This window comes from Gallinula chloropus, assembly GCF_964237585.1.
Source record: "Gallinula chloropus genome assembly, chromosome: 6".
NCBI classification, from domain to species: Eukaryota; Metazoa; Chordata; class Aves; order Gruiformes; family Rallidae; genus Gallinula; species Gallinula chloropus.
In genome coordinates, this window is record NC_140091.1 from 19,021,540 (window position 1) to 19,049,528 (window position 27,989).

At 49.7% G+C, this 27,989-nt stretch overlaps 1 protein-coding gene across 1 annotated transcript in view; it reads left to right on the forward strand.

Moving 5' to 3' along the window:
* The window catches only part of PAPPA2 (pappalysin 2), a gene marked incomplete at both ends in the record, with an annotated part of 84,182 nt that overhangs the window by 11,038 nt on the left and 45,155 nt on the right, over positions 1-27,989 (forward strand). The window contains 6 exons of the mRNA XM_084266572.1: positions 12,793-12,938; positions 20,727-21,020; positions 21,582-21,774; positions 23,285-23,406; positions 25,214-25,706; positions 26,252-26,380. Coding sequence (XP_084122698.1) covers positions 12,793-12,938; positions 20,727-21,020; positions 21,582-21,774; positions 23,285-23,406; positions 25,214-25,706; positions 26,252-26,380 — 1,377 coding nt within the window. The remainder of the gene's footprint in view (positions 1-12,792; positions 12,939-20,726; positions 21,021-21,581; positions 21,775-23,284; positions 23,407-25,213; positions 25,707-26,251; positions 26,381-27,989) is intronic.

A 27,989-nucleotide genomic window follows, 5' to 3' on the forward strand; every position in this document is an offset into this window, starting at 1 on the left:
AGGGAGAACATGATCCGTGTGTGAGAATAGGGAGAGGATCCCTGCCCAGTGGCTGTAGGCAGCCTGGGTGCTTCTGGGGGAAACATCTGTCCCAGATGTGAGCTATTGTTCTAGCAAGCACCACTGTCCCAGGGGATCGCTTGTGGGGGGCTGATTGTATCGGGATGGCAATTGTGAAGGAACAGCATGTGTCCGAGGGGCTGGGGTTCGCTCTTTGTCTTGATGTTCAGCCCTCCACGGGACTCTTCCTTGTCTGACCATGCCCTTGCCCATGGGAAGAGGACCCCAGCCAAGACCCTGGCCAAGCTAGTGAGACCCCAGGAACTGAAAGGGCAGGGGGTAGAGAGGAGCACAGCAGCCGTGGGGTGGGACTCCATCAGCCTGGCATTGGCTGGGGTCTCAGAGTTGATTTATCCCATGTTTGGGCTGGCAGACTGAGCGAGCGTCATTAAGGGAGCAGACTGCTTTTTGTTTTCCTTGGCCCAGCCACTGTCATGATTTAGAAAATCAGAGGGTGATGGGACGAGAGGGAACGGGTCCATCGGAGCCTGAACCCACCGAGATGATGCAAAGTGAAGGGCTTTGCTGGGAGGCTTTGGGGAGGAGGGTGGAGATGTGAGCCTCAGCAACTCTTGCCTGTGAAGGGCTGTGCTGGGGGCCAGAGGCAGCCTCGCATTCATTTTTTTTGTTGCTGTTGTTTGTGGTTAACGTACGATCGTTACATGACAAAACTTCCACAATAAATTATCTCCTGTCCTTTTTATATCCATGAGGAAGGCATTTTTAGAATGCTGGCTTGTGTGCGCTGTGCTCCGGCTGGGACACCCAATCACTTGGACCTAAAAATAAGTTAGAGACTTGGAACTTGTTTTTTCCCTCATTTTTTTTTTTTTTTTTTTTATTTTTTAATGTAATATAAAAATCCAGGGGAGATGTTTGGCTCAAACTTCATTTTCCTCTGTCTTGATCCCTTTCCTGACTAATGTCAAGGCTGCAAGTTTTTGCCCTTCGGTGATAAGCTTAGGGTGAATGTAGCCAAGTTTCAGAGCTTTTAGCAAGACAGAATGCTACCATCATGGTAAAGAGACCTCAAGTTGCATCAGGAGAGGTTTAGATGGGCTATTAGGAAAAATGTCTTAACAGAAAGAGTGGTTGGGCAGTGGAACAGGCTGCCCGGAGAAGTGGTGGGGTCACCATCCCTGGAGGTGTCTAAAAAAACCCATGTAGATGTGGCACTCCAGGACATGATTTAGTTGACATGGTGGTATCAGACAGATGGTTGGACTAGGTGATCTAAGGGGTCTTTGTTAACCTTAAAGATTCTCTGATTCTCTGAACTCTTCTGATCTAGGCTCCCCCCAGCCACTGCTGGGGGGTGATGTCTTGTGGTGACAGCTTCCCTCTCTTTCCCACACCCTGCACAGATGTGCGGTAGCTTCTTGACACTGCTCTTGTAGATGGCCAGGCATGTGCTCTGGGGAAAAGATGATAGTTTTTCAGAGGCCACCGTAACAGTCTGAACCTCCTTTGTGCCTACTGAGAGAGGTGGGGGGGTGTGGGGGTTATGTATGTGTCAGTACTGGTGGACAGTCCAACCCAGTGGGGTCCAATCACCCAGGTACTTGCAAGACTTGGGGTTTGCACCCAGTTTGCACTTGGCCAGCAGCATTGCTCCTTCCTTCCAAGCTACTGGAGCTCAAGGGTGGAGATGAGTGTTGCTGCAGGCAGGTGGGATGCTGTGTTATGGGCCTGCTTGGAGACAGCACTGGGAGACACCTCATTAGGGTGGAAACAGGCTGTGACTGGCAGTATTTGTTTCCTTTGCTTATTCTGCTGGTGAGGAGTAGAAGCAACAGTCTGTGGTGCTGAAGTCTCCAATTTTTACTTCCTTGGGTGTTTGAAGAAGAAGGTAAGAGGGAGCAGGAGGATAGGTGTTCCTTTGAAGTTTGAGAGGTTTTAGGTCCTTGGTTTTTGTCTGGCTTGTCCTACAGAGGTGACATGTACCCAGCCCTGCTGTCCTGCATGCAGGTGGCTTGGGCTCTTCTTTGCAATGGCTGAACCCACAGGCTGGTTTCCTAGAGATAAGTCTTGGACGTCTGTGTTCCTGTGGGCTCATGAAAACAGACAGCCAGGAGAGAGGAGCTGCCCCTGTGATGGGCACAAGGTGCTGAGCCTTTGTAGATCTTGGAGAGCCTGGAGGGATGATAACCCTAAATCTGTGTCCTAGCAGTGGTGGGAGGGGTTCAGTCAGTGCTCACAGGTGCTGGTAAATAAATACCAGGGTTTAGTCTGTTCTTTGCTTCCAGGATGGCTTTTTAGTAATTAGCTCGTTCCTTTGGAGTTCAGTCCTATTGATGTTTTTGATACATGGTAATGCTGGATGAACCAAGATTTCTTGGTTGTCAGCTGGGGGCCTGAAGGTTGAGTTTAAACCCAGGAGTCTGAGGTATATGTGGCTCTTCAGCTCCCAAGGAGCACCCCTGGGACCACCTCCATGGTCCGTGGAGGATGACAGATGGTCCATGTGCCCTCTGCTCCCACCAAGAGAGCAGCTGTCCTAAAATGCTCTGAAAAACCCGACTCTACATTGTTGCCGGCTCTAATGAAAGACATCCCTGTACCTTGATGGGTCTCAGATGTGCTGTGTCTTTTTAAGATGATCTCACCCGTGAGGAAATGGTGAGCCTCTCTGAGTAGGGGGTAGCCATGATTCACTCCCATATAGAAATAGAAAGGCCAAGCAAGCAAATGGAAACTCCCTATTGACCAGGTCCCTGTGATTTAAAAGGGTTTTTACTACCAATTCCAGTATGCATTTGAAAATCCTACGCATTTACTCTTACATGCTACATTTGGATGGGTTTTAAGCCATTAAGGCCCACTGGGTCAATAACGACCGTTTTCAAAAATCTATTAAATACCCATTTCCGTGGAAATAGAGCTTCTGCAATTGATCATGGCTACCGACTCCCATTAAAGTAAACCCCAAATGCTATCAACTCCCCCAAGATGTAGAGCACTAAAACACAGATTGCCAGGACATATTTATCCCAGGGGAAAGTTGATAGCCCATTATGCTTAAGCAACGCAAGAGTTGTCACATGAACCAGGAAGTTTATGGGACTTGAAGGGATTTGTCCTCCCTGAGAGGGGAAAAAGAAGGGGACAATCAGTAGTACTAACGCAAGCTCAAAGACAGCCTCCCAAGTGAGCTTTATTGGGGGGAATGTTTGGATGATTTTATGTCAGCTTTCAAGCTTTGGCTGTTTGGCAGAACCAAAGGATGCTGCAGGGCTGAAGTGCTGAGTTTGTGAGCCTATTACTGGTGGCACAGGAGTTTCCATGTTGAGTTTTGCAGAGGTGTCACACTTCTGAGGTGCTATGAGGAAAGCTGTTGGGAAGATGACCTTGGAAATATAAGGTTCTTGTGTCTCTGCCTTGGGAAGGAAGCACCTTGGGGCTGCTGGTGTTGTGGTGGGACCCTAAAGCAGGCTGTGGGGATCCTTGCAGGTTAACTTTGGGTGAGAAGAGGTTAAGAAATGGAAGGCTTGACAGTGTAGGGGAGAATGGGTGGGAAGAGTGGATATCCCCACCACAGTATTGTTAGTGGCTTGTTCCATGCGTGGGTGGTGAGAGCTGTCCGAAAATGTACTGTGCTGCGGAGAGACCCTGCATGTCCCTGCTGAGCACTGGTGGAAGAGGGTCACAGCTCTGGTAAGCTCACCTCAGGAGGTGACCCAAAGGGCTAGGACCTGCTGGTGTGAGTGTCCCTGTTAAGTACAACCTTCCGTTTTTGGGGGAGGGGTCACTGAGAATAGGGTAACAGCAGCACAGGAGAAAGGGGTGTCAGGCCTGACTTCCCCACCTTGACTTGTCCAAGAAGAGCAGGAAAGAGCTTTGCAATCCAGCTGTCCTTTCTGATTAGGTCTTTGCCACTAACCATCTCTGCCAGACAGCAACAACTTGCTGGACGTGGACTGGCTGCCAGTGTCAGCCGAAAGCTGCCGTGCCCCTTGGAGGAGAGGTCAGGTAGTCCCTGCTGAGCCGGAGACCACACTTCCCTTGTTTATCCCCCTTTGTGCCTCCTTCAATCAGCTTTACCACAAGCCTCTGCTCCTTCCTGCAGCCCTGGATTTCCCTGCTGTGCGTGCCTGATCCTGAGCCACTGCTCCTCTTCCTTCTGCTCCACTACTTCTCTGAGCCCTTTATTGCTGGGAGATGATGCCTCTGCTATGGGGTCAGGTCTCCTTCATGAGGCTGTTATGGAAAAGATGCACCTGCTCCCCCAGCAGTGTGGTTGGTATTTGGGATGGGAATGTCTTCCTTATCAGGCACTGGGACCCTCTGATCTTTTGGGGTGGTGGATGGCTGGCCCTTGTGCTTTCTGCAGTGCAGGACTGACTCCAGAAGAGACTATAGGTCTATCAGGTAGCCACAACCATTGGAGTTCTGAGGAAACTGAAATGCAAATTGGACAAAATGCTGGTGCCTGAGTCGAAGCGAGTGGTTCTCAAGAACCTCACCTCCCCCTAAGACATCATAGGGCTGGTGGTACCTCAGCTACAGCCACGAAGCCAACATAGGCACTCGGAGATATGCCGTAATTCCCAGCAGACACATACCCCAGAGGTCCTCAGACTGTAGTGGCCATCGTGTGTGGCAGCTAGCTGCTGAGAGAGGTGGTAAGCCAACCTTGGCCTGAGCACACCAACATTGTGCAATCAGTATTTTTCAGTGATCCAACATCCCTGTCCCTTCACAGAAGTGAGGGAGGGAACTTCCTGCTCCTGCAGTGCTGGTCAGAAATCACAGGGGCTGATGATGCAGATTTTCTGGCATCCTCCAAGAGAAGCCTCAAATTTGGCAAAACCTCCTGTAAGAAGCCACACAAAGTGGAGGCAGAGTGGAAAGGGAGGTCAGATCTGTTGCAGGGTGGTGGGGGGATGCACTCATCAGCATGGGTGTCCTGAGGCTGCACACCCTACTGCAAGAGCATGGCTGGGGGTGAACCTCTCCCGAGGTTAACTATTGTGTCTTCAACACAAGTTTGTGTCCCTGTGTCTGAACCCTTCCATTCTAAAGGTGGGGTGGAAGGGTGGCAGTGGTAATACGGGGACCTTTATACCTGAACGTCTGCTGGAATTTGCCAGTGGATTTAAAGTCTGTGAGGGAGAACACAGCTAGATCAGTCTGTCTCCTTACGATCTTCATTCACCACTGTGCTGCGTGTGTGATGTTAGCTGTTCTCCACTCGTAAGCCTTTCAGCTGGTCCTCCTGGATCCAGGGTGGCATTTCCCTGGGCTCCTGCCACAGAGGTATTGCATCCCTGGAGTTTTGTTTATGAACACTTATATTTCTGCACTCTTCCCTCCTGCTTTTTGCCCCTTCCTCTGTACCCCTACATCCCATCCCTTTAACAGTCCTCCTCGGTGTTTCACACTCCTCCCCACCCAGTCCCAATGGCACTTCAGGCCCATATAACAGCTGCCACCTATTTTTTGTCCCCCTTTATCTTTAGCTCTGCTCCAGTACTATGTCTCTTATCTTGTATCCCGCCAGTAGGAAACTTGAATTCTGCTTTGCAATCCTGAATAAAGGTGGAGACCGTATATTAATTGTGTCCAGGGATGCATCTCAAGTATCCTGAGCTTCAGGTCCACCTTCCCTGCTCAGAAGGCTTTGCTCCTTCCTCCTTCTGCCCTTTATATTTCTGGAAGGGTCTCTTGGTCTTTGTTTTCACTGGAGTCATCTTGATTTCAGGGAATTCCCATTTCTTCTGGTGGTGTCTGCTGGTCAGTCTTGGTTTTCAATTCTTATTTCAAGACCTGTGTTCATCCCTCCATTCACGTTAGCCTGAATCAATTTGTTATTAGTTCAGGCCAAGTTTTCTTTCTCTCATCAGCTCTTCCATAATTTCTCCACTGCTTACCAAAACCAGGTCTAAAGTGGCATTGCTTGTGGCTGGTTCAGTGATGATTTAGTGAGTAACTTTTTAGCAAGCACTTCCAGGAATATCTAGGCTGTGCCATTGTTAGCAGCACTTATTCTCCAGCCTATCTTTGGGCAAAATGCCCTTCAGGGCTTTCTGGTCTAACACTAATGTTATTGTCTTTTCCAAGTTCTGACCTCAAGAAGTTGCGTAGTACCAACTGATGTAACTGGGAGCTTGCTTGCTGTGCACTAGTGACCTGCAGCTTTCTAGGTCCCTATCCTCAGTAAATCTTTATGGAAGGATCACGGCTTCAATCCAGATCCACAACTTGTCTCTTTGATCCTGTCTGCAGCTTTGCCAGTGCAACAGTCTGACCCTGCAGCATCTGCTATTGCTTCAATTGCCAAAGCCAGGTCCGCCTCCCACATGGAGACTGAGGGCTACCTCTGAATCCAGCAGGAATTACTTGTTCATAAGGGAAGAAATCTCTGGTCCTGAAGGGCCTCAGGTTGGAGTGTTTTGTCCTGTTGCCCTCTTTGATGTGCTGCTCCCACATGTTTTAAACTGTTTCTTATGCAGAGCTTAAGTGGTGGCTGCTTCCTAGGTTGTTCTACTTGTGCCATCAGTCCGGGATTTTCCAGGCCTGCCCAAGATGCCTGTGATGCCCTTATCCCTTGTGTGCCCTAAGGTTCTTCGGCTGGAGTCCAGCACCAAGCGGAGCTGAGAAACCCCTGAGGACTATGAAGTGTGTTATTCCAGCAGTGTTGCGTCTCCTGTGATCCCAGGGGAATGTCTGACTGTTCCTCAGCCTTCCCTTCACCTCTTGCATGTGTTTTGCATCTTGTTGTGTTACCAAAGCCCAGCCAGATGAGAGTCATTTGGATGTTGCTGCCTTGTCAATTTGTCATAATGCTGGCAATGCTCTTTGTGGCATACCAGCATAGTGCTGGACTGGAGTCAGAGCTCCTAGGCCATGGCTGTGGAGATGCAAGTAATTTTAACAAGTACAGAAGGACTTAAGCTTTTGCTTAAAATTCCACCATAGCTCCTCAGCTGCATTAATGCCAGAAATTTCTGGACAGGTAAACCCCAAATGCGAGACGGTTAGGAGAAGCACCATCAATCTAATCTGGAAGTCAACCAAGTAACCAATCTTCTTGTGCCAAGATGGTACCACCATGTCCTGTTTAGTGCTGCAGCAGTGGGCTTTGCCTGCCTGTGGCAGGGTAGAAAGGAGGCAAAAGCATCACCTGGGACTTCATGTAATAGGAACAGGGATGAGAGTTCACCAATTACAGCAAGGAGGATTCATGTATGCAAGCAGAGAGCCTCAATTTGGAGGATTATTTCTTCAGACCCCTGCAAAGAGTCACTGTGGAGAGGGGTCCTTTGGTGGGGTGAAGTAGATGATGTTCCCTTTGGCTTGCTCTCTGGAGGAGCATCTCTTCACTGGTGGTACAGAGAGTGAAACTACTTGTGCCACTTGATTTGGCACATGTCTTCGTGGATTGGGTTGTGTGTCTTGGGCCTGTGGCTGCTGCATTAGAAGCAAGAGCACCATGCATCACATTAACCCTTTGTAGCCTTGGGGTAATGTTGTCCACACACCAAAAAAACATTATTGGCAGGCTGCTGCTTATTCATAGGAAGTCTGAGGGATTCCTCCTTTGTCGAGCAGGGGTTTAGGGAAGAAGGGAGTCTCCCTGCTTGGCAGGAGTAGGAAGAGGAATTTCCTTATGGTGGGCGAAGGACATGAAAAGCAGAGCTAGGAATCCCCTGTGACTTCTTTAGGCTGTATGGTTAGCTGCAGCTGGCTGGGTCTCAACTATTTTTTCCAGCAGTCCATGGAGGGCACTTGGAGAGCTTCCACCCAACCCCACTCCCACATCCCCTCTGAAATGTCTACAGGGAAAAGACTCCTATTTTTGAATTTCAGTGGAATTCCTGTGGCATTACATGCTGCATCCTTTGCAGTACCCAGGGAATTCATTGTGCTTTATGGTACTGTATGGGGTGCTTTCTGGCCTCGCATTGCATTTGGAAGTGCCACCTTTTGCTTTTTCAGTGGCAATGGCTGCTTTGATGGCCCCAAGGCTTTGTGTTCTGAGATGACTGTCACTAAAGAAAGTGCCAATCCTGTGTCTCTTCTCATCTATTCTCCTACCTTAAAGCACGTCAGGCTTGTGTTACAGCTTGATTGTCCTTTCTACTGCTCCACAGATTGGCAGATCCTCTCCTCTTCTACCTGTCTGCCAGCAGTTGTCCTGTTGTCACTGCCCAGAATGGCTGCCTGGAAAAGCACCAACAGTTCTGTCTCTCTAGAATATGTCAAATTGTTGTCTTTGACCAAGGCAGCCCAGAGTTTTGTCTTATATCTATGGGTGGAAAGATGTGGTATGCCCCATGGGCTAGGACAAAATTGTTCAAGGAAAAGCATGAGAAAGGGATGTGAGTGCTCTCCAGGGAAGCCTGGGGTCATGGGTGGAGTGTGATATATTTTTTTAAATTTTTTTTTTCCCCAATTAACCAGAAAGGAAGTTTTGAGTGTTTAGACCTTAGTGTGGTAAGATCCAGTGTAGTAACAGTATTCCGTGCAAAGCTGTAGTCATTTAATGGCTTTTTCCATTTGATGTGATAGGGTGACACAGAGAAGATGGAGCAGGACTCTGAGAAGAGAAGCATGATGATAGGACAGGAAGCAATGGCCACAGGTTGGAACATGAGAAACGTGGAATAGGCATTAGGAACTCTTTTTACTGTGAAGGTGGTTAAATAGCTGTGTCTTCAGAGCTGTTCAGGTCTCAGCAGAATTGGAGCTTGAGCAACCTGATTTAATTAGACCTGTTTTGAACGAGGAACCCAGACTAGGTGACCTGAGGAGGGTTTTCTCCATCTACAGTTAGGAATCTCTGATTCCATTAGTCTATGGTGACACAGTCACTGAAGCTGTTGGGCTTCATCTTCCTTTTCTTTTTTCGATAGCAAAAGCTGTCACACAGCAGCACGTCGCTATGTCCCATGCAGAGCCACGTGCTCCTGACCCAGGAGCATGAGTGTGGCTCCACTGCACTACTTCTTTCCTTCCTTGCCTTCTGCCAATCCTGAGTCTCACAAGTAAAACAGTATGTGATGCCATGTCTGAGCCTGTGTTAGTGTCATTCAGCAGACCTTGAAGTCAACAATACCACAGTGAGCACCTTTCATGAGAGAGGCCCTGAGATCTGGACTCATTCCCTCAAAACCATTGCTTCAGATGGTGTTTGTGGCTGTGCTCATGTCTAATAATGGCAGTCCATAGCCCTTCTGTCTGTAATCGGTCTCTGTTGTTGCACGTACTCTTCTTGCAAGTTGTGGTCTCCCAGGGGTGCAAGTAATCCCCAGGTCAGGTTGGTGTTACCATGCAGCTAGCTGCTCACCGATGGGTTTTGAAAAGCAATGTTTGTTTTGAATCTGGAAAACCTGACGGCCCTTCTCTGGCTCTCTCCTCTCCTCTGCCCTATTCCTTGGGGCTGTTTTTCTTTGCTCCTCAGCTGTTATCTGTCCTTTCATGTGTCCTTGTGCTTGTGTGTTGGCATGCAGTGCCCACCCTGCTGTAAATACCATCTACTTTGGAATACTCTAGTCTTGTAGGAATTGGGAAGCTATTTGGGGAACAGAGGAGATGGCTGTCATCTAGACTGTTTGTGGAGACCAAAGGCTGCTCTGCCTTCCCCCTTGGGAAAGTCACAGAAGTGATGAAGAAGAGGGAGAGCATGACCTTGGCAGTAAGTGACAGGCAGAGACGCCAGTTACATGGTCCTTGTCTAGGCTAAGGATGCCAGTGGGAAATGTGGATTGAGGGGAATCAGTGTTGCCCATTCTAGAGTTGTTTTGGTCTTGCTCATGTCTTTGGGGATGCTGACAGGATAGTTGTGCTTTTTGGTGCCATAATGGGTGAAATTGGGGTCCTTCCCACTCCTCCTTCATCTGAGCATCTTAGTGCTGGAACGGCTGCCCCTACCCCTGACATAGCTCTGAACCATCCAAATCTCTCAATGGAGGAAATTAGTTATTTATAATTAAGGGTTGACAAAAAATGTTGCTAATGTCAAGGGAATGGCAGGCGACAGCCAGAAAAACATCATGTCTCCAGAAGAGGGGCGGCGGGAATATCCCTCTGAATTAGGGCTGACGTCAGCTCTCAGAATTTGGACAGCCTGGAAGGGTTTGGGGCTATTTTTCCAATATATCATAGGTCAGGAATCAACATTATTTTTAAGCCTGTGTCCCCCGAGCAACTCTGGTGCGTGAAGGAGGCGTTCTCTTCCCCCTTCCCCCTCCTTTCCATGCTATTTCTATGAAATTTTTGCTTCTCTTCCTTCCAAGTCACGCCACAAATATGTCCTTCAGGTTTATTTATTCTTCTCCCTATCTATTCCACCCAGCTTGCTCCCGTCTTGGTTGGGTTGAAGGGATGGCGTCAGCATGGCGCGTATCTGAGATGCTCAGGCCAGACATCACAGAGAAGAGATCATGTTTTCCTAATTTGCCATTTCCGGTTGGGAGAGTGTTTCTCTCCGCAAGCTGATGTGGCTGGGGAAAGTGTTCTGGGAATGCTGCTTTGTGGTGGGAGATCTCAGGGCCTGGTGAAGACAAGCGGGTCACCTCCTCTCATCATTAAATGCTGCCGTATAGCCCAGCCAAGATTTTCTAAAATGACTGAAGTTTCAGAGATGTTTTGTCAATGGGAAGGTGGGTGAGATGTCTTCAGGCCAGCATGGCCTATATTGGGGCTGACTGGTAGGGAAGAGGTAGTCAGCAGGTCCTGATTATCTGACACCTCCCAAATTAGCAGTGGTTTCTGAAAGTCTCTGCTGTTTCAGATCCAGGGAAGTAGCCCTTGGGTTTACTGAGCTCTGCTCCATGGGCCATCCTGTTCTAGTCTACTTGTGGAATCCTGTTCCTCTACCTCTTCACTTTTTTCTTCCTTCTTTTCCTTTTGCTGTAGCAACCTCTCTCTAAACAAGTCTGCTGGTTTAACAACTAAACTAGGGACCGTGACATCTCAAAAAATGTATTTGCACATCTCTCGTTGGTTTCCCTTGTACCTCAGATGAGACGATGCCTGTTTCCCCTTGGCCCATACTCAGCTGCCCATCCTTCCTGTTCTTCCCTTCCTTCCCATCCTTCCTTCCCATCCTTCCTTCCCTTCCTTCCCTTCCGGAATGTACTAATGGGCTCTGCTTTTACAGAATCTGTTGGTGTGCCTTCATGGCTAGTCCAGCATAAAGAAATGATCGCATACACTTCATAATCTCTCTGTGCATCTCAAAGATGCCAACTGCTTCTGGAAGCATGGGAGTAAGTGAAATGCTTTCCACCACCTTAATGTTGCTGTTGGCCTTATGCTGCAGGTTTAGTCATTCTTATGACATATTTCCACAATGGTGCATTTCCATCATCATTCCACAGTGATGTATCTGAAGCCTTTCCATGCATTTTTTTCCCTGCTTAGAATCTCTTAACAGCTTCTTAAACCACAGGTCAAGGTCCTCTGATTCTGAAGAGTTGGATACAGTGCCTTCTAGGGCTACCTGTCCTAATGCTGCCTCAGCCCCAGAGGTTCATGACACTGATGGTGGAAATGGTAGTGCTTGATTTAAAAGCACAGCCAAGACCCTACAATCCCACTGCTATCATTAGTGGAATTACTATTGGATGAATGCTGGGGCACTGGTGTACTGGTGAGCCCAATATAGACCTGGCCTGTGAAGGAACTATCATGCACAGCACAGATGCCGAAATTTCCCGTCTACTGTGTTTTGTGTGGGTTTTGGTTTGTTTTTTTTTCCCCTCTCTTGTCTTCCCTCCAAATGCTGAGACAGGTGTTGTGAGGATGGTTTAGCGGACACCCAGGCATAACCATGAGTGTCACTGATCTGCTGCTCACCATAGGGCTGGTACTATGCTGACTGTCTATGCATCTCTCCCAGCCCATTACCTTCCTGTGCCATTCAGAAATTGAAGTCTTAGCTATCTCTATTCCAGTATACATCCTACTCCTGCAGCTCTTTATTCCCAGCTCTGGAGATGAGATAGACAGTGACGTTGTCAAGAGGCTTTCCCCTCTAAACATGTCCTTTGATGGTGCTCTTCCCAGAGGTGTCCCTCTTTCTCCGTTAAGCTTAATCTGGGAGCTCCTGCATTTCCCTGTCCTGGCTCATGCAGTCATCCTAGATCACCCCATATCATGAAGGGCTTCAGATCACTGCGGCTCATGTGGAGAGGGTCCTGCTGTTGGCTCAGTTCTGGGGGAGCCTTGGTAGCACTCTTCTCCAAGGTCAGTCCATTCTCCAGAGCTGGAAGGGGATGTCTCAAAGCAAAGTCTGAAATGCCTTGCTCCTGTTCTTCCTTACACAACACACAGTGATGTGTTATATGCCTGTGTTCTGTAGGGAATCCTTTTTCTTACAATGTGCTGCCACACTGGTGGTCCTGGGGGCAAGGATAGAGTGGAGGGCTGTGGTCATGAGCTTCTTTTGTCCTATTCAATGGAGCATCTTCTGTCCCAGTTGTTGGGAAGCCTTCTCTAAGAGTAGAACTCCTCAACAAAGCTACTGTAGCTAGCAAATATTTTTCATGTTTGCATGCCAGATCCCACTCAACCCCCTCGCCAGAAGAACTCACACCTTACAGAGCAGAATTAGTAGTGTCATGGGACATACCATTGAAACTTACTGAGTTTTGTTGTGTTCACCAAACGCTGTTGGTTTCAGAGAGCTGGTGATGGGGTCTCCAGGTTTGCTGTGCCCTTCCCAGGGTATCTGCAGGTGGCTCCGTTGAAGTTACGCTGACGATCTCCCCTCTCTTGTCCTTGCAGTGCTTACATGAGTGTGAAGGAACTGAAGGAGGCACTGCAGCTGAACAGCACCCACTTCCTCAATGTTTACTTTGCCAGCTCAGTGAGGGAAGAGTTGGCTGGTGCTGCCACTTGGCCATGGGATAAAGAGGCACTTAGTCACCTGGGTAAGTAAACTACCCCACTCATGGGGTCTCGGTTGTTGGTTCTCTGTCTTGATTGACTTGGCAAAAAGAAGCAGCCACGGTTTGACTCAATGTTGAGGATACTTAATAAGGTCAGGATAACAGACTTTGGGTGTATTGACACCTGCTGATGTAAGGGAAGGAGCTGCCTGTTCCTCATGCACACATTGATGAGGTGGTGAGGTTACATCCTGACAAGGGGCTTAAACTTTTATGGTGAAGGCAGTGAGATAGCATGGGAGGGCACAGGGAAAGGTGCAGGGTCACCATCAGTGCAGGCTCTGGAGAGGAATTAGACTTCTATTTGGCTTTTCTGGGACCTTCTAGGTCTGTTTTCCAGGATTCTTCACTTTACAGCACGTAATGACAAACAGATAACCCAGGACTGTCAGTGATTTCAGAGACAAGACTTGAGATTTGAGCTGACCTGGCAGCAAGAACTGGCTGCTTCCAAATCCAGCTGCAAATGTGAGGATGACTATCAAATTAAACCATGTTTTTATAAGATGGCTTACTACCTGCTGGAGACAAGGTTCTCTTCGGCTTCAGTGAACTCAAGGCAGACCCTCGAGTTCATCAGTCCTGGCCGGCAACAGAACAGCCAGAAGAGCAACTGCTTTGCTAGAATGTAAATGCATTGTGTGTTTTCTCCTATTTCTTTTTTCCTGCCTCTCCCTCCACCTCTTCAATGTCAGAGTCCTGGCAAAGCCCTTCACACTTTGCAGTCAAAACATCTAAGTGTTTCTCAATAAGTAACTGGAAATAATTACTCCTGACACCTGCACAGCAGACCTAGACCTTCTGCTTTTACAAGTGCGTGATGTTCAACCCTTAAAAGTTTTACACTGCTGTTAAAGACCTGTTTTAAAGCTCTTTTCTGCCAGCTTCCCACCCTCAATGAGTTTCAGGACTGTTTTTTCAATAGCATATTGCTACAGTTGCTTGTTGAGGAAGGCAGTTCTCCATGAAATTTATTCTTCCAGCTTCCAGAAATCCCTTCCAAGGCTCAGCTTGACAATCATCCTACTACAGCGAGTGCTTCAGCCACACATGTTCTCTTCAGACCCCTCCCAATGGCTCACGAGGAGTTGTACAGAAGGGTAATCAGGGTGACTGGTTTAATCAAAAGCTTGCATTTAGCTCCAGTCTCAAAGTTTGTGTCCATCCAGGGACACAAGAGGTGGCACCATCTGGAAATGTTGGATCAGAGTTTTACCACAGAGGTTCAGGAGAAAAGGGGTGTTGCCTTGGCTCTGGTGCCAGAGCTGTGAAGTATGAAGCTGGATCTGAATCTCTTTGAGGCTCTGGCACAGACTGAAGACTTTAGTTGAAGGCTGTCCTTGGTTTTTAGATTTAATGAGCTTGGGAGGGAGGGTGACAGGCTCTGTTCTCTGTAAACAGTAGGCTCCATCACATCATCAAGTGTGTTGTACCATGTACAATGTATATTATTGTCCTGCACAGAAGAAGCTTAGGACTGAGCAGGTCCTGAATCTGTGGCTCTTGACAGTGTCTCTCTCACAAGAGGCTACTGGAGAAACTGAGTTAGATATGAAGGTGAAGCAGCAAAAGAGCGAGGAAAACCTTGGGAGGAGTGAAACAGTATTTGGAGAAAAATTCCCAAGCTCTATTTAAGGACCTAACAGTGACCAAGGGTGGGGACAGGTCTTTACACAAGAGAGGGGTCTGTCTCTGAGGTGACAGATTCCTTCCCTTGCACCGGATCTTGCTAATCTCCTGTCTAGGAGATTAAAGAAAAATATTTTTTCTTTCCTTCTACACACTCCTGCTTTCGTTTCTTGAGTTTGACTCAACTTCTCCAAGAAGCTAATGGTCTCCTGGCTCCAGAGACTCTTATCTAAGAAAGTCCAATTCAGACATTTTCAAGAGAAGTACCATGAGACTTTCTCTCCAACTGCCTTCCCTTCTCTTATTTTAACACTTCCTTTTATCCCAAAACTCATCAAATGCATTGTTTCCAAGCTGTGCTCCATCAGTTCATTTCTGTGTTTTTTAACCTGCCATCTTTGGCCCTGGTGAGACCACACCTGGAATATTGTGTCCAGTTCTGGGCACCTCAGTTCAAGAAGGACACAGAACTCCTTGAAAGAGCCCAGCGCAGGGACACCAAGATGATGGAGCGGAATACCTTCTTTATGAGGACAGGCTGAGGGAACTGTGCCTCTTTAGCTTGGAGGAGACTGAGGGGTGACCTTATTAATGTCTATAAATATTTAAAGAGCAAGAGTCAGGAGGATGCAGCCAGGCTCTTCTCAGTGGTGGCAGCGATAGGACAAGGGGCAGCAGGGGGTGCAGCTGGAGCAGAGGAAGTTCTATGTGAACATAAGGAGGAACTTTTTCACTGTGAGGGTGACGAAGCCCTGGGACAGGCTGCCCAGAGAGGTTGGGGAGTCTTTTTCTCTGGAGACATTCAAACCCTGCCTGGAAATGTTCCTGTGTGATTTAGTCTGGGTGATCCGGCTCTGGCAGGGGGTTGGACTTAGATGATCTTTCAAGGTCCCTTCCAACTCCTAATGTTCTGTGATTCTGTGATCTGGACTTTGACCTCCTTAGGAACTGTTCTTTTATGACCTTTGAGCTTGTCTTTCAAGAGGACCCTCTTGACCTTCCTGTTGGTATCTTCACCTTCTGGAAATCTTCAGTGAACTGTGTTTTTCATCCCCATCGTCCCTCTAAAATTCAGAGTTCTTGCTTGGAGTCTGGAATGAATTTTCTGAGAACTTAGAAGTAAATCTTATTAACTACAAAATACAAGGAGTTGAAGAACTCCTGCCCTATAAAAAAACCTTAGCGTTCCGCAGTGGAAAGCCTTGCCTCAAAAGCCCTAGCAATGTCATAATGTAGATGCTTTAAACTTCATGTGTAGCTACATGTGAACTGTATTTGCATAAACATGGTTGAAAGGCAAGGGAATTGTGAATATTTGATGTTATAAATACTTTCTGTAGTTATATAAGCTGGGGCCAGCTCATATATCTGGCTGAGGTCAGTGGATCCTGAAGGAGGGCCAGCCGTTCCATCAAAGGTACCTTAAGCAATGGCCATCTTCCTGTCTGACTAACTGTCATGCGTTTGTTCCATTAATTGCCATGACTCAGTGTTTGGGGAAGACTGGCCCTGTGATACAGGTTCAGCTTTGTGGTTTGCTGTTTTAAAGATCCTGCTCCTGCCTGAACATGTATCTTCTGTGCCAGCCCTGACCCAGGAATGGACTGGCTTGAACCAGACTCCTTCAGCATTGTCGTTGATCGTGGTTAGAACTAGGGCAGCAGTCTGGGACTGGGAGCTTCCAAGGGATATGTGGGTGAAGTGGGATCCACATCTGTGCTGATCAGTCACTGAGGTACTGGGTATGTCTTGCTGCTCAAGAAGAGCTGAGCCTTGGGGATGTTAGCAGCTTGTAGCTGGTAGGTCTGGTCTGGAGGGAGGGGATGCTGTGAGGTCGGACTCACAGCTCTCCAGTTGTCTACCAAACAGAGTCCAGGTAAGTCCAAAGATAGCTCACGTTCACCTGCCTTGGAGTGCTGGAGCCTCTTAATGTCACAGGGATGTGACATTGAAGATTTTAGCTTAGTTGTGTAAATGCTGACCTTGGGGGCCACCCTGGGCTTGTTCTCTGCATGAAAGGAAGAGTTCACTTTGAATCCCACTTTAGTCCACCTTCTAGTGCAGGAGGAGTCAGAGGTGAGAAGTGAAGCCTGATCTGCAGAGGAGGGAGAGGAGAGGCTGGTCTTGTTGGGATGTTACGAACAATTCCACATCTTGCTTTCATGGCTCAGACCTTGCAGAGGGGAAATACAACTTCCTCGTCCAAAGCTGGGAGCTCTCCCAGCTCATCAGGGAGCTATGGGGACAGGGAATAGTTGGATGTGGATGTTCTGGAAGGAAGGCAGAGTTCTCATGCTGTTTCTAATCTAATTAGCTGTAAAATAAAGTATTAAAAATATGATCCTCCTTGCAGAGTGTGGGGGAGGAATGGGATGGGGAAGCCAGCAGAGAGCAGGGGGAAGGACAGGGTATCCCAGCATCCCTCCACGTGACAGATGACAGTTGTCTCCCTCCCTGACTGGACTCCCATTTATTCCTCCGCACAGGAAGAGCATTTGGTTTCTGCTGGGGAGGCGGGGGTGGGGGGAGAGAGGGGCTGCTTGGTCGCAGTGCCTCCTGTGCTCCTGGTGCTCAGACCTGTTCCTTATGGTTAGTGCCACAGGGCTTTTACATCTTGCTTAATTATTTAAGAATGTTACTTACTTTCTGTACATGCTTCCCTTTGGGCTGGCAGACCCCTACCTTGCTAGGGCTTGTGTTTGGCAGTGACAATGCTATTTCTTTCAGGTCTCTTCTCTCATGTGCTGTTTTGATTAAAAGCAGCAGCAGCTTTTTTTTTCTTTTCTTTTTCTCGTGTGTCCACTGTGGTCTCCATCAATTGGATGCTCCTTGCTTTCTGTAGCATTTACCAGCCTGGTAATGGAGAGTGGGGGATAGCTTGCAAAAACCCAGTGGTGGACAGCACACAACAGAAAGGGTCCCAAAAGGATTTTTTTTTAATCTCTGTACTTTCTTGTGCCCCAAAAGCTGACTGGGATGGAAGGTACTCTGCCCTGGTGTTTTACAGCTGGTAATAGAAGGAATGCAGGGACTTTGACTCATCCTTTGCCCTGGATATAAGGTCCACACTGTGGGGAGGAATGCAACCAATATGAATTTTTAGCTGGGAAATGGTGCCACTTCACAGGAAAGTGGTGTCTTCCAGCCCTTCCATGAGCCACATGTGCAGGATCCTCCATAGAAAGTGAGACCCTTATTTCTTCACCCTCTTGCCAGCCCTGTTGGACATGAGGGAGTTGCTCAGGGCATCTCTGAAGTTCCCTTTCCAGTCCCAGCCCAGTGGTCACCCAGCATGGCTCTACCAGAGGAGTCACAGCCCTGCTGGTGTCCTGCCATGATCTGAAGAAAGCCCTCTCTTGGAAGGAATGCCCTGTACTTGAGGACATGAGGTAGTTCAGTAGCACACGGAGCTGATCCAGGAGCAGATTTCAAGCGGTCAATGCTGAGGCTGGAGATGGGATCACACGGTGGCCCTCTGCCAGTTTTAATGCTGCTGGCAGGGCAGCAATCGGCAGCAGAGATGCAGTAGCAGAGGCTTTGCTGGGAGGTAGCTGGCACAGTAAATCCCCCAGGGCCTCGCAAAGGATGGAGCAGGCGGTGCTGGAGCCAACTATTCACCACACTGCCATCCAAGCTGTCTAGGGTAAAAGTAGTTGGGTAAATAAAGCCTCTCATGTCATGGAGGTATCACTTGGAGTCAGCCTGGGTGATATGCTGGTATTCCCCCATCCTTGTTCCTACACCATTGAGGCAGTATGGAAAAGCATATAGAACAAGGAAAGGAGGAGATGAAAGGGAAGGAAACAGCCCATGAAAAGCCTCAAAGCAAGGAGAAAAACTCAGAGTTTCCACAGATCTTCACTTGGGAAAAATAAAGAAAAAGAGACCAGAGAAGACAGGTGAGTTTTGGTCTGCAGCATCTTCCATGGACAGTTTCCCAGCAGGTGTGGTAAAGGGTTGCCGGTACAGGGTTTGCATCCCAAGTCAGGAGATGGAGATGCTGGCAGTGAACAAAGGGAAAGTTCTGCTTTACCTGGCTCTCCTCAGCATCACTGATCCTCCTTCTCATCGCTGGTAGGTGGGCGGGCAGGAGAGGAAAAGCACCCTGTCCTGCAGCCAAGGGGCAGCTTAGGGCAGGACTAGCATGGGTCCTGCCCAGCACCATACTGTTGCTGTCAGCATGAGGTGGCAGCTCTGGGAGGTTTCTGGGGGACTTAGTCTGTGCCCCCGCTCCAGCATCTTTGGCAGTTGAACCTGCAGTAAACTGGCTTGGAGACAAACTGCCCTATTGTGCCCCCTTGGGTCAAGGGGCCAGGGTGCCCCAGGGAAGAGGAGTAGGACTGCAACAGGTAGGGAGTTCTTGCCTAGTTCACTTGGTGCACCTTGCCCACAAACCAACCCCTCTGAAGGAAAGGAAGGGGTCTTCAGAAGCTGTGATCTGGAAAATCCCACTCCAAATGCACAATCAATGAGTCATGTCGGTGGAAGAAGCAACAGGACCTTGTTGCAATGGTGTTCCATGTCGGTGGAAGGGACCAGGACCTTATATGGGTTTAAATTTACTCCTTAGGGTCTGGTTTGGAGCATGAAGTAGTAAACCACTGATGTTGCCTCAGTAGGGACAAGAGGCAATGCATTTGAATATTCATTTGGACTGATGCTAAAGATGTCAACACAGCCAAGTGTGTCAGGCATTTATTAGGTACCTGGATCTCCTCACATGCTGTGGGATTTGGTATGCTTTAGTCACCTGTCTAGGCTAGGGAAGGTCTTCTCTGGTTTAAAATATTATCCCTGTAAACCCGCAGCATGTCTCAGTTTGGTGCCCTGGTTCCAAACATCTGGAGTTCTAAGTGTGAACCAAAGCCAACACCAGAGTACAAATGTGTGAAAAGATAGAGGGACCCAGTAGCTGAAATGATTGATGACATTGAGGGGAGTGGTGTGATCGGAAGGGGAAGAAAAGAAAACAAACCCACCCACCACATTCCATTCTAGGAGAGGGTGAATATATCCATCTTCAGGTTTCTGTCTGGCAGCTCTTTTGTGCTTCCAGGACACAATGAGAAGAATTTTATCTAGCACAGGTGAGTAACAGCACCTGCCTGCTGTCCCATTCTCTGGATGATCACAGAATCCCAGGCTGGTTTGAGGTGGAAGGGACCACAAAGGCCACCCAGTACCACCCCCTCCTACAGGCAGGGAGACCCCAACCCAGCCCAGGGTGCCCCAAGCCCTGTCCAACCTGGCCTTGAACCAGGGATCCAGGGGCAGCCCCAGCTTCTCTGGGCACCCTGTGCCAGGGCCTCCCCCGTCCCTGGGAAGGATTTCTGCCTCCCAGCTCCTCTCCAGCTGCCCTCCTGCAGCTGAAGGATGTTCCTTTTGGCCTGGGACCTCCCTGTCCTTGGCACCAGCCCCTCTCCTGTTTTCCTGGAGCCCCTTTAGGGACTGGAAGGGGCTCTAAGGTCTCCCTGGCACCTTCTCGTCTCCAGGCTCAACCATCCCAACTTTCTCTGCCTGTCTCCAGAGCAGAGATGGCACCTCTGTGGCACCCTCTGGACTTGAACTTCTTCCAACAGCTCTGTGCCCTTTCTGCCCTGGGGACCCCTGAGCTGAATGCAGCTCTGCAGGGGGGTGTCTCCCCAAAGCAGAGGGGCAGAATCCCCACCCTCAACGTGCTGGTTCTGCTGCTGGGGATGCAGCCCAGTACACGAGTGGCTTTCTGGGCTCCAAACACACACTGCTGGCTCATGTTGGCACCAACCAAAGCCTACCCCTCCCCCCAAGTCTTCCTTCCCAGTGTTGCTTTCCATTTGTCCTTCTCCCAGCCTGCTGTTGTGCTGGGGATTGTCCTGACCCATGTGCAGGACCTTGCCCTTGGCCTTGCAGAACTTCATGCAGTTTGCATGGGCCCTCCTCTCCAGCCTGTCACAGTCCCTCTGGATGCCATCCCATCACTCCTTTGTGTCAACCTCCCCGCACAGCTCAGCGTCACCAACAAACTTGCTGAGGGTGCCTTAGATGCCACACTCTGTGTCTCTGACGCAGGTGTGAAGCAGCCCTGGTCCCAGTATTAACCCCAGAGGAATGCTACTGGTCTCCATATGGACACTGAGCCATTCTCTGTGCTTGTGATTCTAGGTGGAGTTGTCCTCAACCCTGCTTATTATGGTATGCACGGCCACACGAACACCATGATCCATGAAGTGGGACATGTCCTGGGGCTCTACCATGTCTTTAAGGGAGTGAGCGAGCGGGAATCTTGTGACGATCCCTGCAGGGAGACAACTCCGTCTATGGAGACGGGAGACCTCTGTGCCGACACTGCCCCCACCCTGAAGAGTAAACTCTGTCGGGACCCTGACCCTACCAATGACACCTGCGGCCAGACTCATTTCACAGGAACACCTTTCAACAACTACATGAGTTACACAGGTAATGTGTAGTCGCTGCTCGAGGGTGTAAAGGGTCACCTTCCCTAGAAACGTGGGGTTCTCTCCCCTCTGCCTCCATTGGCAATCCCTTTCCTTGTTCCCCGAGATGTGATGGCTCTGGTGGGTAGGGATGTGGCAGGCAGGCCTTCTCCAGCCCTGAAACCATGCTCTATTATTACTATTATTATTGCTGCTATTATTTTGGACCTCAGAGTATGAGTCCTTTGTGCTGGGCTCTTGCACGTCGTGGAGTGCTGGTGTTCCTCCCGGCAGCCCAGGAGGACGGAAGCCTGGGGAGCAATTTTGTCACCACGCTGACCCACCATGAGTCCCCCGAGGATGGATGGTGGTCTGGCCCCGGGCTTAGAGCCGGTGCTGAGGCCGGGCAGGGATGCGGTGCTGCTGAGGCAGTGCCATCTTGTGGCTCCGTGACATATGGCACCAGAGAGTCCTGCCGTGTCTCCCTAAGAGACAAACGGTTTGGGGATGGGGAAGGGTGTGTGCATTGCTGTGCCCGGCTGGCACATCCCTCCCGCCCTCAGCCTGGCTACTCTTCCCTCAGATGATGACTGCACCAACACCTTCACCCCCAATCAAGTGGCTCGGATGCATTGCTACCTGGACCTGGTGTATCAGCGCTGGGGCCAGAGTAAGAAGCCTGCACCCATCCCCATCCCTCCCATGGTCACAGGACAGACACAGGACTCCCTCAGCATCTACTGGCTGCCTCCCATCAGTGGTGTCATCCATGAGAGGTAAGGGGCCTGCTGTTGTGATGGTGTTGGGCTTGTGCAGAAGCCTGCTAGAAGGGACGAGGAACTCTTTAGAGTGCAGGTGCCCCCGTTTCCTTTCCCCCTTGGCCATCTCCAGCAGAGCCACCAGTGCCAGAGCCAGGCTGATGTGATGGACTCACTCACGCTTGGGCTCTTCTGCGAGCCTTCTCCTCTTGGGGTGCCAGGAGGGGAAGCTAAAGAGCATCAGGAGGTGATGCCAGCTCTTAAACCCCAGAGTGCAATCACAGAATGAAAAATGAGCTTCATTTAGCACTTATTGTATAAAATAACCATCTACCAGGAGGAAATGCAGACTTGTGGTTAAGGCAAGGCGCTCGAACCACAAGAGCTGGGTTTCGTTCCCAGCTCTGTCATGGACTCGTGGTGTAACTAACCGGGGGTAAGTCAGGAAACTTTTCAAGCTAGAAAAAAACATGCAGAGGAACCAGAGTTGTTTGGCTCGTGAGCAGCACATGGCCCCAAGTGCTAGGTGGGTGTCTTGCCCCAGTACTGGGGAGGTCACCAAGTCTGGGATATGCTGCCAGTGCCTCTATTCAACAGCCTCTCTCACTGAAATGTTTTGCCAGGTTTTGGTTCTAAGCTGATATTATGGACTATAAGCGCATGTTAAAGAGCTCTGGAACTTGCTTTAAAGCTGGTCTGTGAAGTTGTCTCTTGCAATAAAAGTGCTGTTTGATGGCAGATGGGATGCTCTCGGGCCAGTGTTTGCTGCCTTTTCAAGGAACCAGTGCTCGCCACATGGACTTTTTGTCCAGAGATGACAAGAACATGAGCCTGTTACTCTTTCCCCCCTGCCACCAGGCATCAGAGCCTCTGAGTGATGGGTGGCCTCAGGCCACACAAACTGCTTTGGTGGGGAATGCAGGGGCTTGGGAGCAGGAAAACATGGGTCTAGGAGGCAGCTACTGGGTCTTCGGATCCATTCCCAGCTCTCACTCATAACCGGCTTAGGACTTGGTTGAGGGTGGGGGTCCTGAATCCCCTGAGATGAACTGGTCAAGAAAAGAGGCTAAGGCTGGCTGTTAGCACAGAAAAGTGTTGCTTTCTTTGCTGGACAGCAGCATGACCACCTTTAATTGATGTTATCGTGGCCATTTTGTATTGCAGCAGTGTTGAAAGCCATACCCTGGCTCTAGGGTTTAGCAGAGACAGACCCAAGTACACCCACCTGAGTCCAGAGACATTGTCCTGCCAAGTGTGAAGCCTGTTTGCTTCACTTCATGGGTAGGGAACAGGCAACTCCATGGCTCATCCAAAACTACCAAGAGAAGGGATCAAACCCAGCTTGTCCCGTGGTCACTGGTATTTTCCTGTCTTTGACAAAGCTCAGTCCAAGCAGGATCATAAGCCCAGGGGCTTTCTGAGATGTTAGCTTTGCTTTTCCAACTTCCCTTCTGATCCTGCCTGGACAAAACCAGATGGCAAATGAACTGGTCGTGATTACCCATGCTGGTGCCTCTGTCTCCTGCAGGGAGCAGGACACCCTCTGCGATGACTGTGCAGAGGATGGCACTTTTCATCAGTACGTGCACAAGGCATCTTCCCCCCGGGTCTGTGATTCCTCCGGCTACTGGACACCAGAAGAAGCAGAAGGTAACTGTCTCCTCTATTTCCCTGGCTGTGAATCCCCCAGATAGAGTTGAGGTCTTGTTGGGAAGAGAAAAAGAAGAGTTGCCTCGTTTTGGGGAGTCCAGGAAAGACTTCTAGGTGTCCAGGAGACAATGGAAACTGCCAGCTGGGCAGACAAACTGAGACACTGACTCTGGTCATTTCCCAGAAAGGTGTTAATAAGAGATATTAGTCAGAGGAAAGGGCATTTAATTGAAATAAGTATTGTGCTATAGTCTTGGGATCTCATCCAAAACCTCAGGGGCCTTCACAGACTTTGACACAGCCTTGCCCAAAGTGAGCAAGAGAAGCTCCATGATCAGTCCTGCTGAGTGTGTACTAAGCCCTGGGCTATCTGGGTTGGGTGCAATTCCTCTCTGGCAAGGTGAACCACAAGGTGTACAGTCCCTCTTCTGCTGAAACCTAGATGTTAGCAGAGAGACCCACCTTGTGGGCTTGGAGGTGGCTTTCAAGGTCATGCTGTTGGGCTCTTCATACTAGTCCAATTTCTCCACGGGCAAAAGAGAGGATGCAGGAGACCAGGTGAGATATTCCTGCGGGCTCCATGTAGTGCACATGCCGATGTTGAACCATGCAGAGCCAGAGGACCTGTTGGCTCTGTGCATCTGCATGTCTCCTACTGAAGTCAACTGAAAATGTGCCAGGGTGACTGCTGAGAGAGTGCAGCTGGGACACTGTTGCACCTTTGGGATGAAGCCCATGCTTTGAGAACAGGAGCGCTGGGATGTGGCAGACATTCCACCTGAGAACTCTTTCAGTACCTCTTGCCAGCGTCGCAGGTTGCGGGGAGGGAAGTCAACCTAAAAGAAAGAATCAAAGTTGTGCTTACTTGGTGGAACCCAGCAAATCCAAGCTCAGCTTGCTAGCTGCTGGTGGCTCCTGTTTCTCCTGCCTGCCTGATCCGCTGGCAAGTTAAAACCACTCACTGGCTGTTGTTTCCTCCTGAGCATGACTTGCAGTCATTGCAAGACTGTGTTCACTCTGAGGAAAGCAAGACAGGTTTTATGGCTTTCAGAAGATGAATATTGAAGTGGATGTTGACTTTCTTAGGGCCCAGCACCCATTCAAACGCTTGCAGCAGTTAGAGACAAGTGTATTTCTGCTACATGCTGGTGATGCTTTCTGAGACAGAAAGCCTGGTGCTACGTTCCTCTTGCAGAGTGCTAAACCCCCACCAGGTGAGGCAGACCTGGGTTCTGAGGTTGGACTAGGCATTGTCCTGGAGGTCCTGGTAGAGGAACAACCTTCCAGAGCTGCTTCCCTGACTTGCTTTGGACCTGGCTCCTTCCTACCTGTGGCCTGGTCCAGCACTTATCTGTGAGAAGCTTTAGTCTCTGCTCTGCTTAGCCTATGTCTGAGTCCACGGAGCCCCAAGGACTCAGCACTCAGGTGTCCTTGGAAAGTCTTCAATGCTTGTGAGACTACAGAGCAAGCTGAGCCTGGAGCTTGACACTGCGACCAGCTGCCACGTGGATACCACTGTCCCTGTTGTAGCTGGCTGCGAGACACCAGATCTGCTAAGGCTTGTGCTTGCATGTGCTCCAAGGAGCTGGGGGACTAGTGGTGCCTGTTGCTTCCTAGGATGTTAGGGCAGATGCCACCAGCTCTGACACATGCCCGTAGTGGATGCAAAACTGCGGGGGTGTGCAGCTATAGCAGCAAGGTGAGTAAGCACTTATGGGGTACTGCAGAGAGGATCACCGCTCTGGGTCCTGTGCAGGGACAGCTGTCCCCTGTTCTCATCATCCTTCTCCTTGTCCCTCTTGCCCAGGGCCCCCAGATGTGGATCAGCCCTGTGAGCCCAGCCTGCAGGCCTGGAGTCCAGAGCTCCACTTGTACCACATGAACATGACGGTGCCGTGCCCCCAGCCTGATGGCTGCATCTTGGAGCTGCGCTTCCTGCACCCCGTCTACCCCGAGTCCCTCACCCTATGGACCACGTACCTCTCCACAGGCTCTCCCAAGGCACTGTCTGACATTGAAGTCCTGACAGTGCAGGGGGAATCCATCCATCTGGGGCCCCTGGACACCTTTTGTGATGTCCCCTTTACTGTGAAGCTCAACATCCCTAAAAAGGTGTCCGGAGTCAAAATCTACACCTTTGACGAGAGGATGGAGATAGACACAGCCCTGCTGACCTCCATGCCCCACAGCTCGCTCTGCTCCGCCTGCAAGCTGATCCAGTATAGAGTCTTCCGTGACCCCCCATTCGCAAACGGATCCCCCACCACCCCAGCACAGACACACTGCCAGTTTGTTGACACGTGAGTGATGGGGCTGCTCTGTCACAGGCTGAGTGGGTGGCTGGGGCAGTTTCAATTATCTCCTTCTCAAGCCCTGACTTTGAAAGCCTGGATGGTTTTGTTGGCGTTTGGGTTCCCTCTCCTTCCTGGGAGTTATCATGTTCAATGTCCTGAGTGGATTCCCTACTCAGCATTGAGAGATCTTGTTGCAGATCCGTCATGCTAGCATGAGCCTTGCCCAGGAGTCCAGGCTAGCTAGGAGGAGTTCATTAAACCCAGAAAAGTTTTCCCCATCAACGTGACCAGTAAAATGATAGTTTGGGTTAATGCCCCTTCTCCCCAGCTCAGACCCTAGGGAAATAAGAAGCAGGACACCTCTGCATGACCTGGCAGAGACCCTCATCCCACAGTCTCTGCCTCTGGCAGCTCAGACTATGAAGATGTATGTCAAAGTGTGATACTCGCTGGGCACAAGCGTGATTTCTAGAGCTGTGGTTAGCAAATCTGTTAGAGATGTACAGGTTGTTCCCTTCTGCTCTCTGTTCACATCCTCTCTGTTCCTGCAGGGAAGTCACACCTGGGCAGGTGTACCGCTACCAGGTGCAGGCAGTCTCTGGGACAAACTCAGGAGAACCCTCCCCACCACTTGTCCATGTCCATGGAGCACCTTACTGCGGGGATGGGAAGGTGACCACGTAAGTCAAGACACCCAAGCTCTCAGCTGAGGTTCTTTGAGGTATTGGGTCATCCTGCCCCGAAGGAAAGCACTGAGTTGGTCCTCCACCTGTGGGTGCCTGATTGGAGATGCTGCACTGAATCTCTCCAGCAGACCAGACTATAGAGCTCCTGTTTTGTAAAATGCCACATACACAGGAGACAGAGATAGTCTTTTTGAGAAGCAGGTTCTAAAGAGGCGTCCAACCTGAACATCCTCCCTGTCCAACCACAGTGCTTGGATTCTGGTCCATCCCAGCAAACTGTAGTGGAGTCAGACAGGTCAATACAACCTTTTGCACAGGGCATGTGGTGATGGCCCTGCAGGAGCAGGTTCTGCAGCATTGCAGTCCCACAGAGTTTGCTGTCTTTAGAGAGCTGTTTGGTCTCTGCTTACAGATCCCAAATGATAAAGGAAGCACCCCGTTGAGGGACCCCAATGGGTCACCTGCTCCATCTGGGGATGGACAATTGAAGCGAGGGCAGGAGGTACTCGTGCAAGTGGTACCATACAAGACCTAGCAAGACAAATATACTTACAGCTAACTGCTAAAGTGGTGTCATCCAGTATGACTTAGCATGGATCCATCTCAGCTGAAGACTTGGTCCAGAGAGAGCAAATGATCATGTCAGGCTCCATTGTCAAGGTTGATAAAAAAGTGAGAAGCAGAAATGGGCAGATGGCAGCTGAGATTTTTTTTTTCCTCAGTCTTTCCCATTCCTGAGTATTGTGGGGAAAGCCATGCTGGAATCTTTGCCTGAGAAGGTTTTGGGGTTTTTTTTCATTTGCACCATGTGTGGACCAACGAGCCAGAGGTGGGAAGATGGGATGTGGTTAGTCTTTTGTTTTAGATGAGACTACAGGTGGGTGAGCATCACAAGATGTATGTCTGAAATATTTTGCTCCTTGTGTTTGGGATACATAACTGCACACAAAGCAATAGGGAAGAACTGAGGAATTTCTGCCAGCTTCTCCCATCAGATCTGCAGTATGGGGACAGAACCTTGTGAAGGAAACTGCATGGGCTTTTTTTTCCTTGTGAGATGCCGTCAGCTAGGGGTTGATTCTTGTCTCCTTGGGCTAGTCTCCTCTCCCTTATCATAGAGTCATAGACTGGTTTGGGTTGGAAGGGACCCCAAGGATCACAGAGTTCCAACACCCCTGTCACAGGCAGGGACACCAACCAACTTCCAGGCCTGGATCTACACAATGCTGCCCAGAGCCCCATCCAACCTGGCCTTGAACACCCCCAGGGATGGGGCACCCACCACCTCTCTGGGCAGCCCCTTCCAGCCCCTCGCCACTCTCTGCAAAGAACTCCCGCCTAATATCTCATCTAACCCTTCCCTCCTTTAGCTTCAATCCTCTCCCCTTGTCCTGCCAGTATCTACCCTTTTAACAAGCTGATTCCCCTCCTGTTTCTCTGCTCCCTTCAGGGACTGGAAGGCTGCGATGAGGTCCCCCTGCAGCCTTCTTTTTTCCAGGCTGAACCCTTCTGCCTCTCCTTCCCCCGCTGACACACTGGCCCACCTCAGAAGCTTCTGTTCTTTTCCCACACTTGCTTTGTCCAGCCAGCAAGCCTTCCCAAT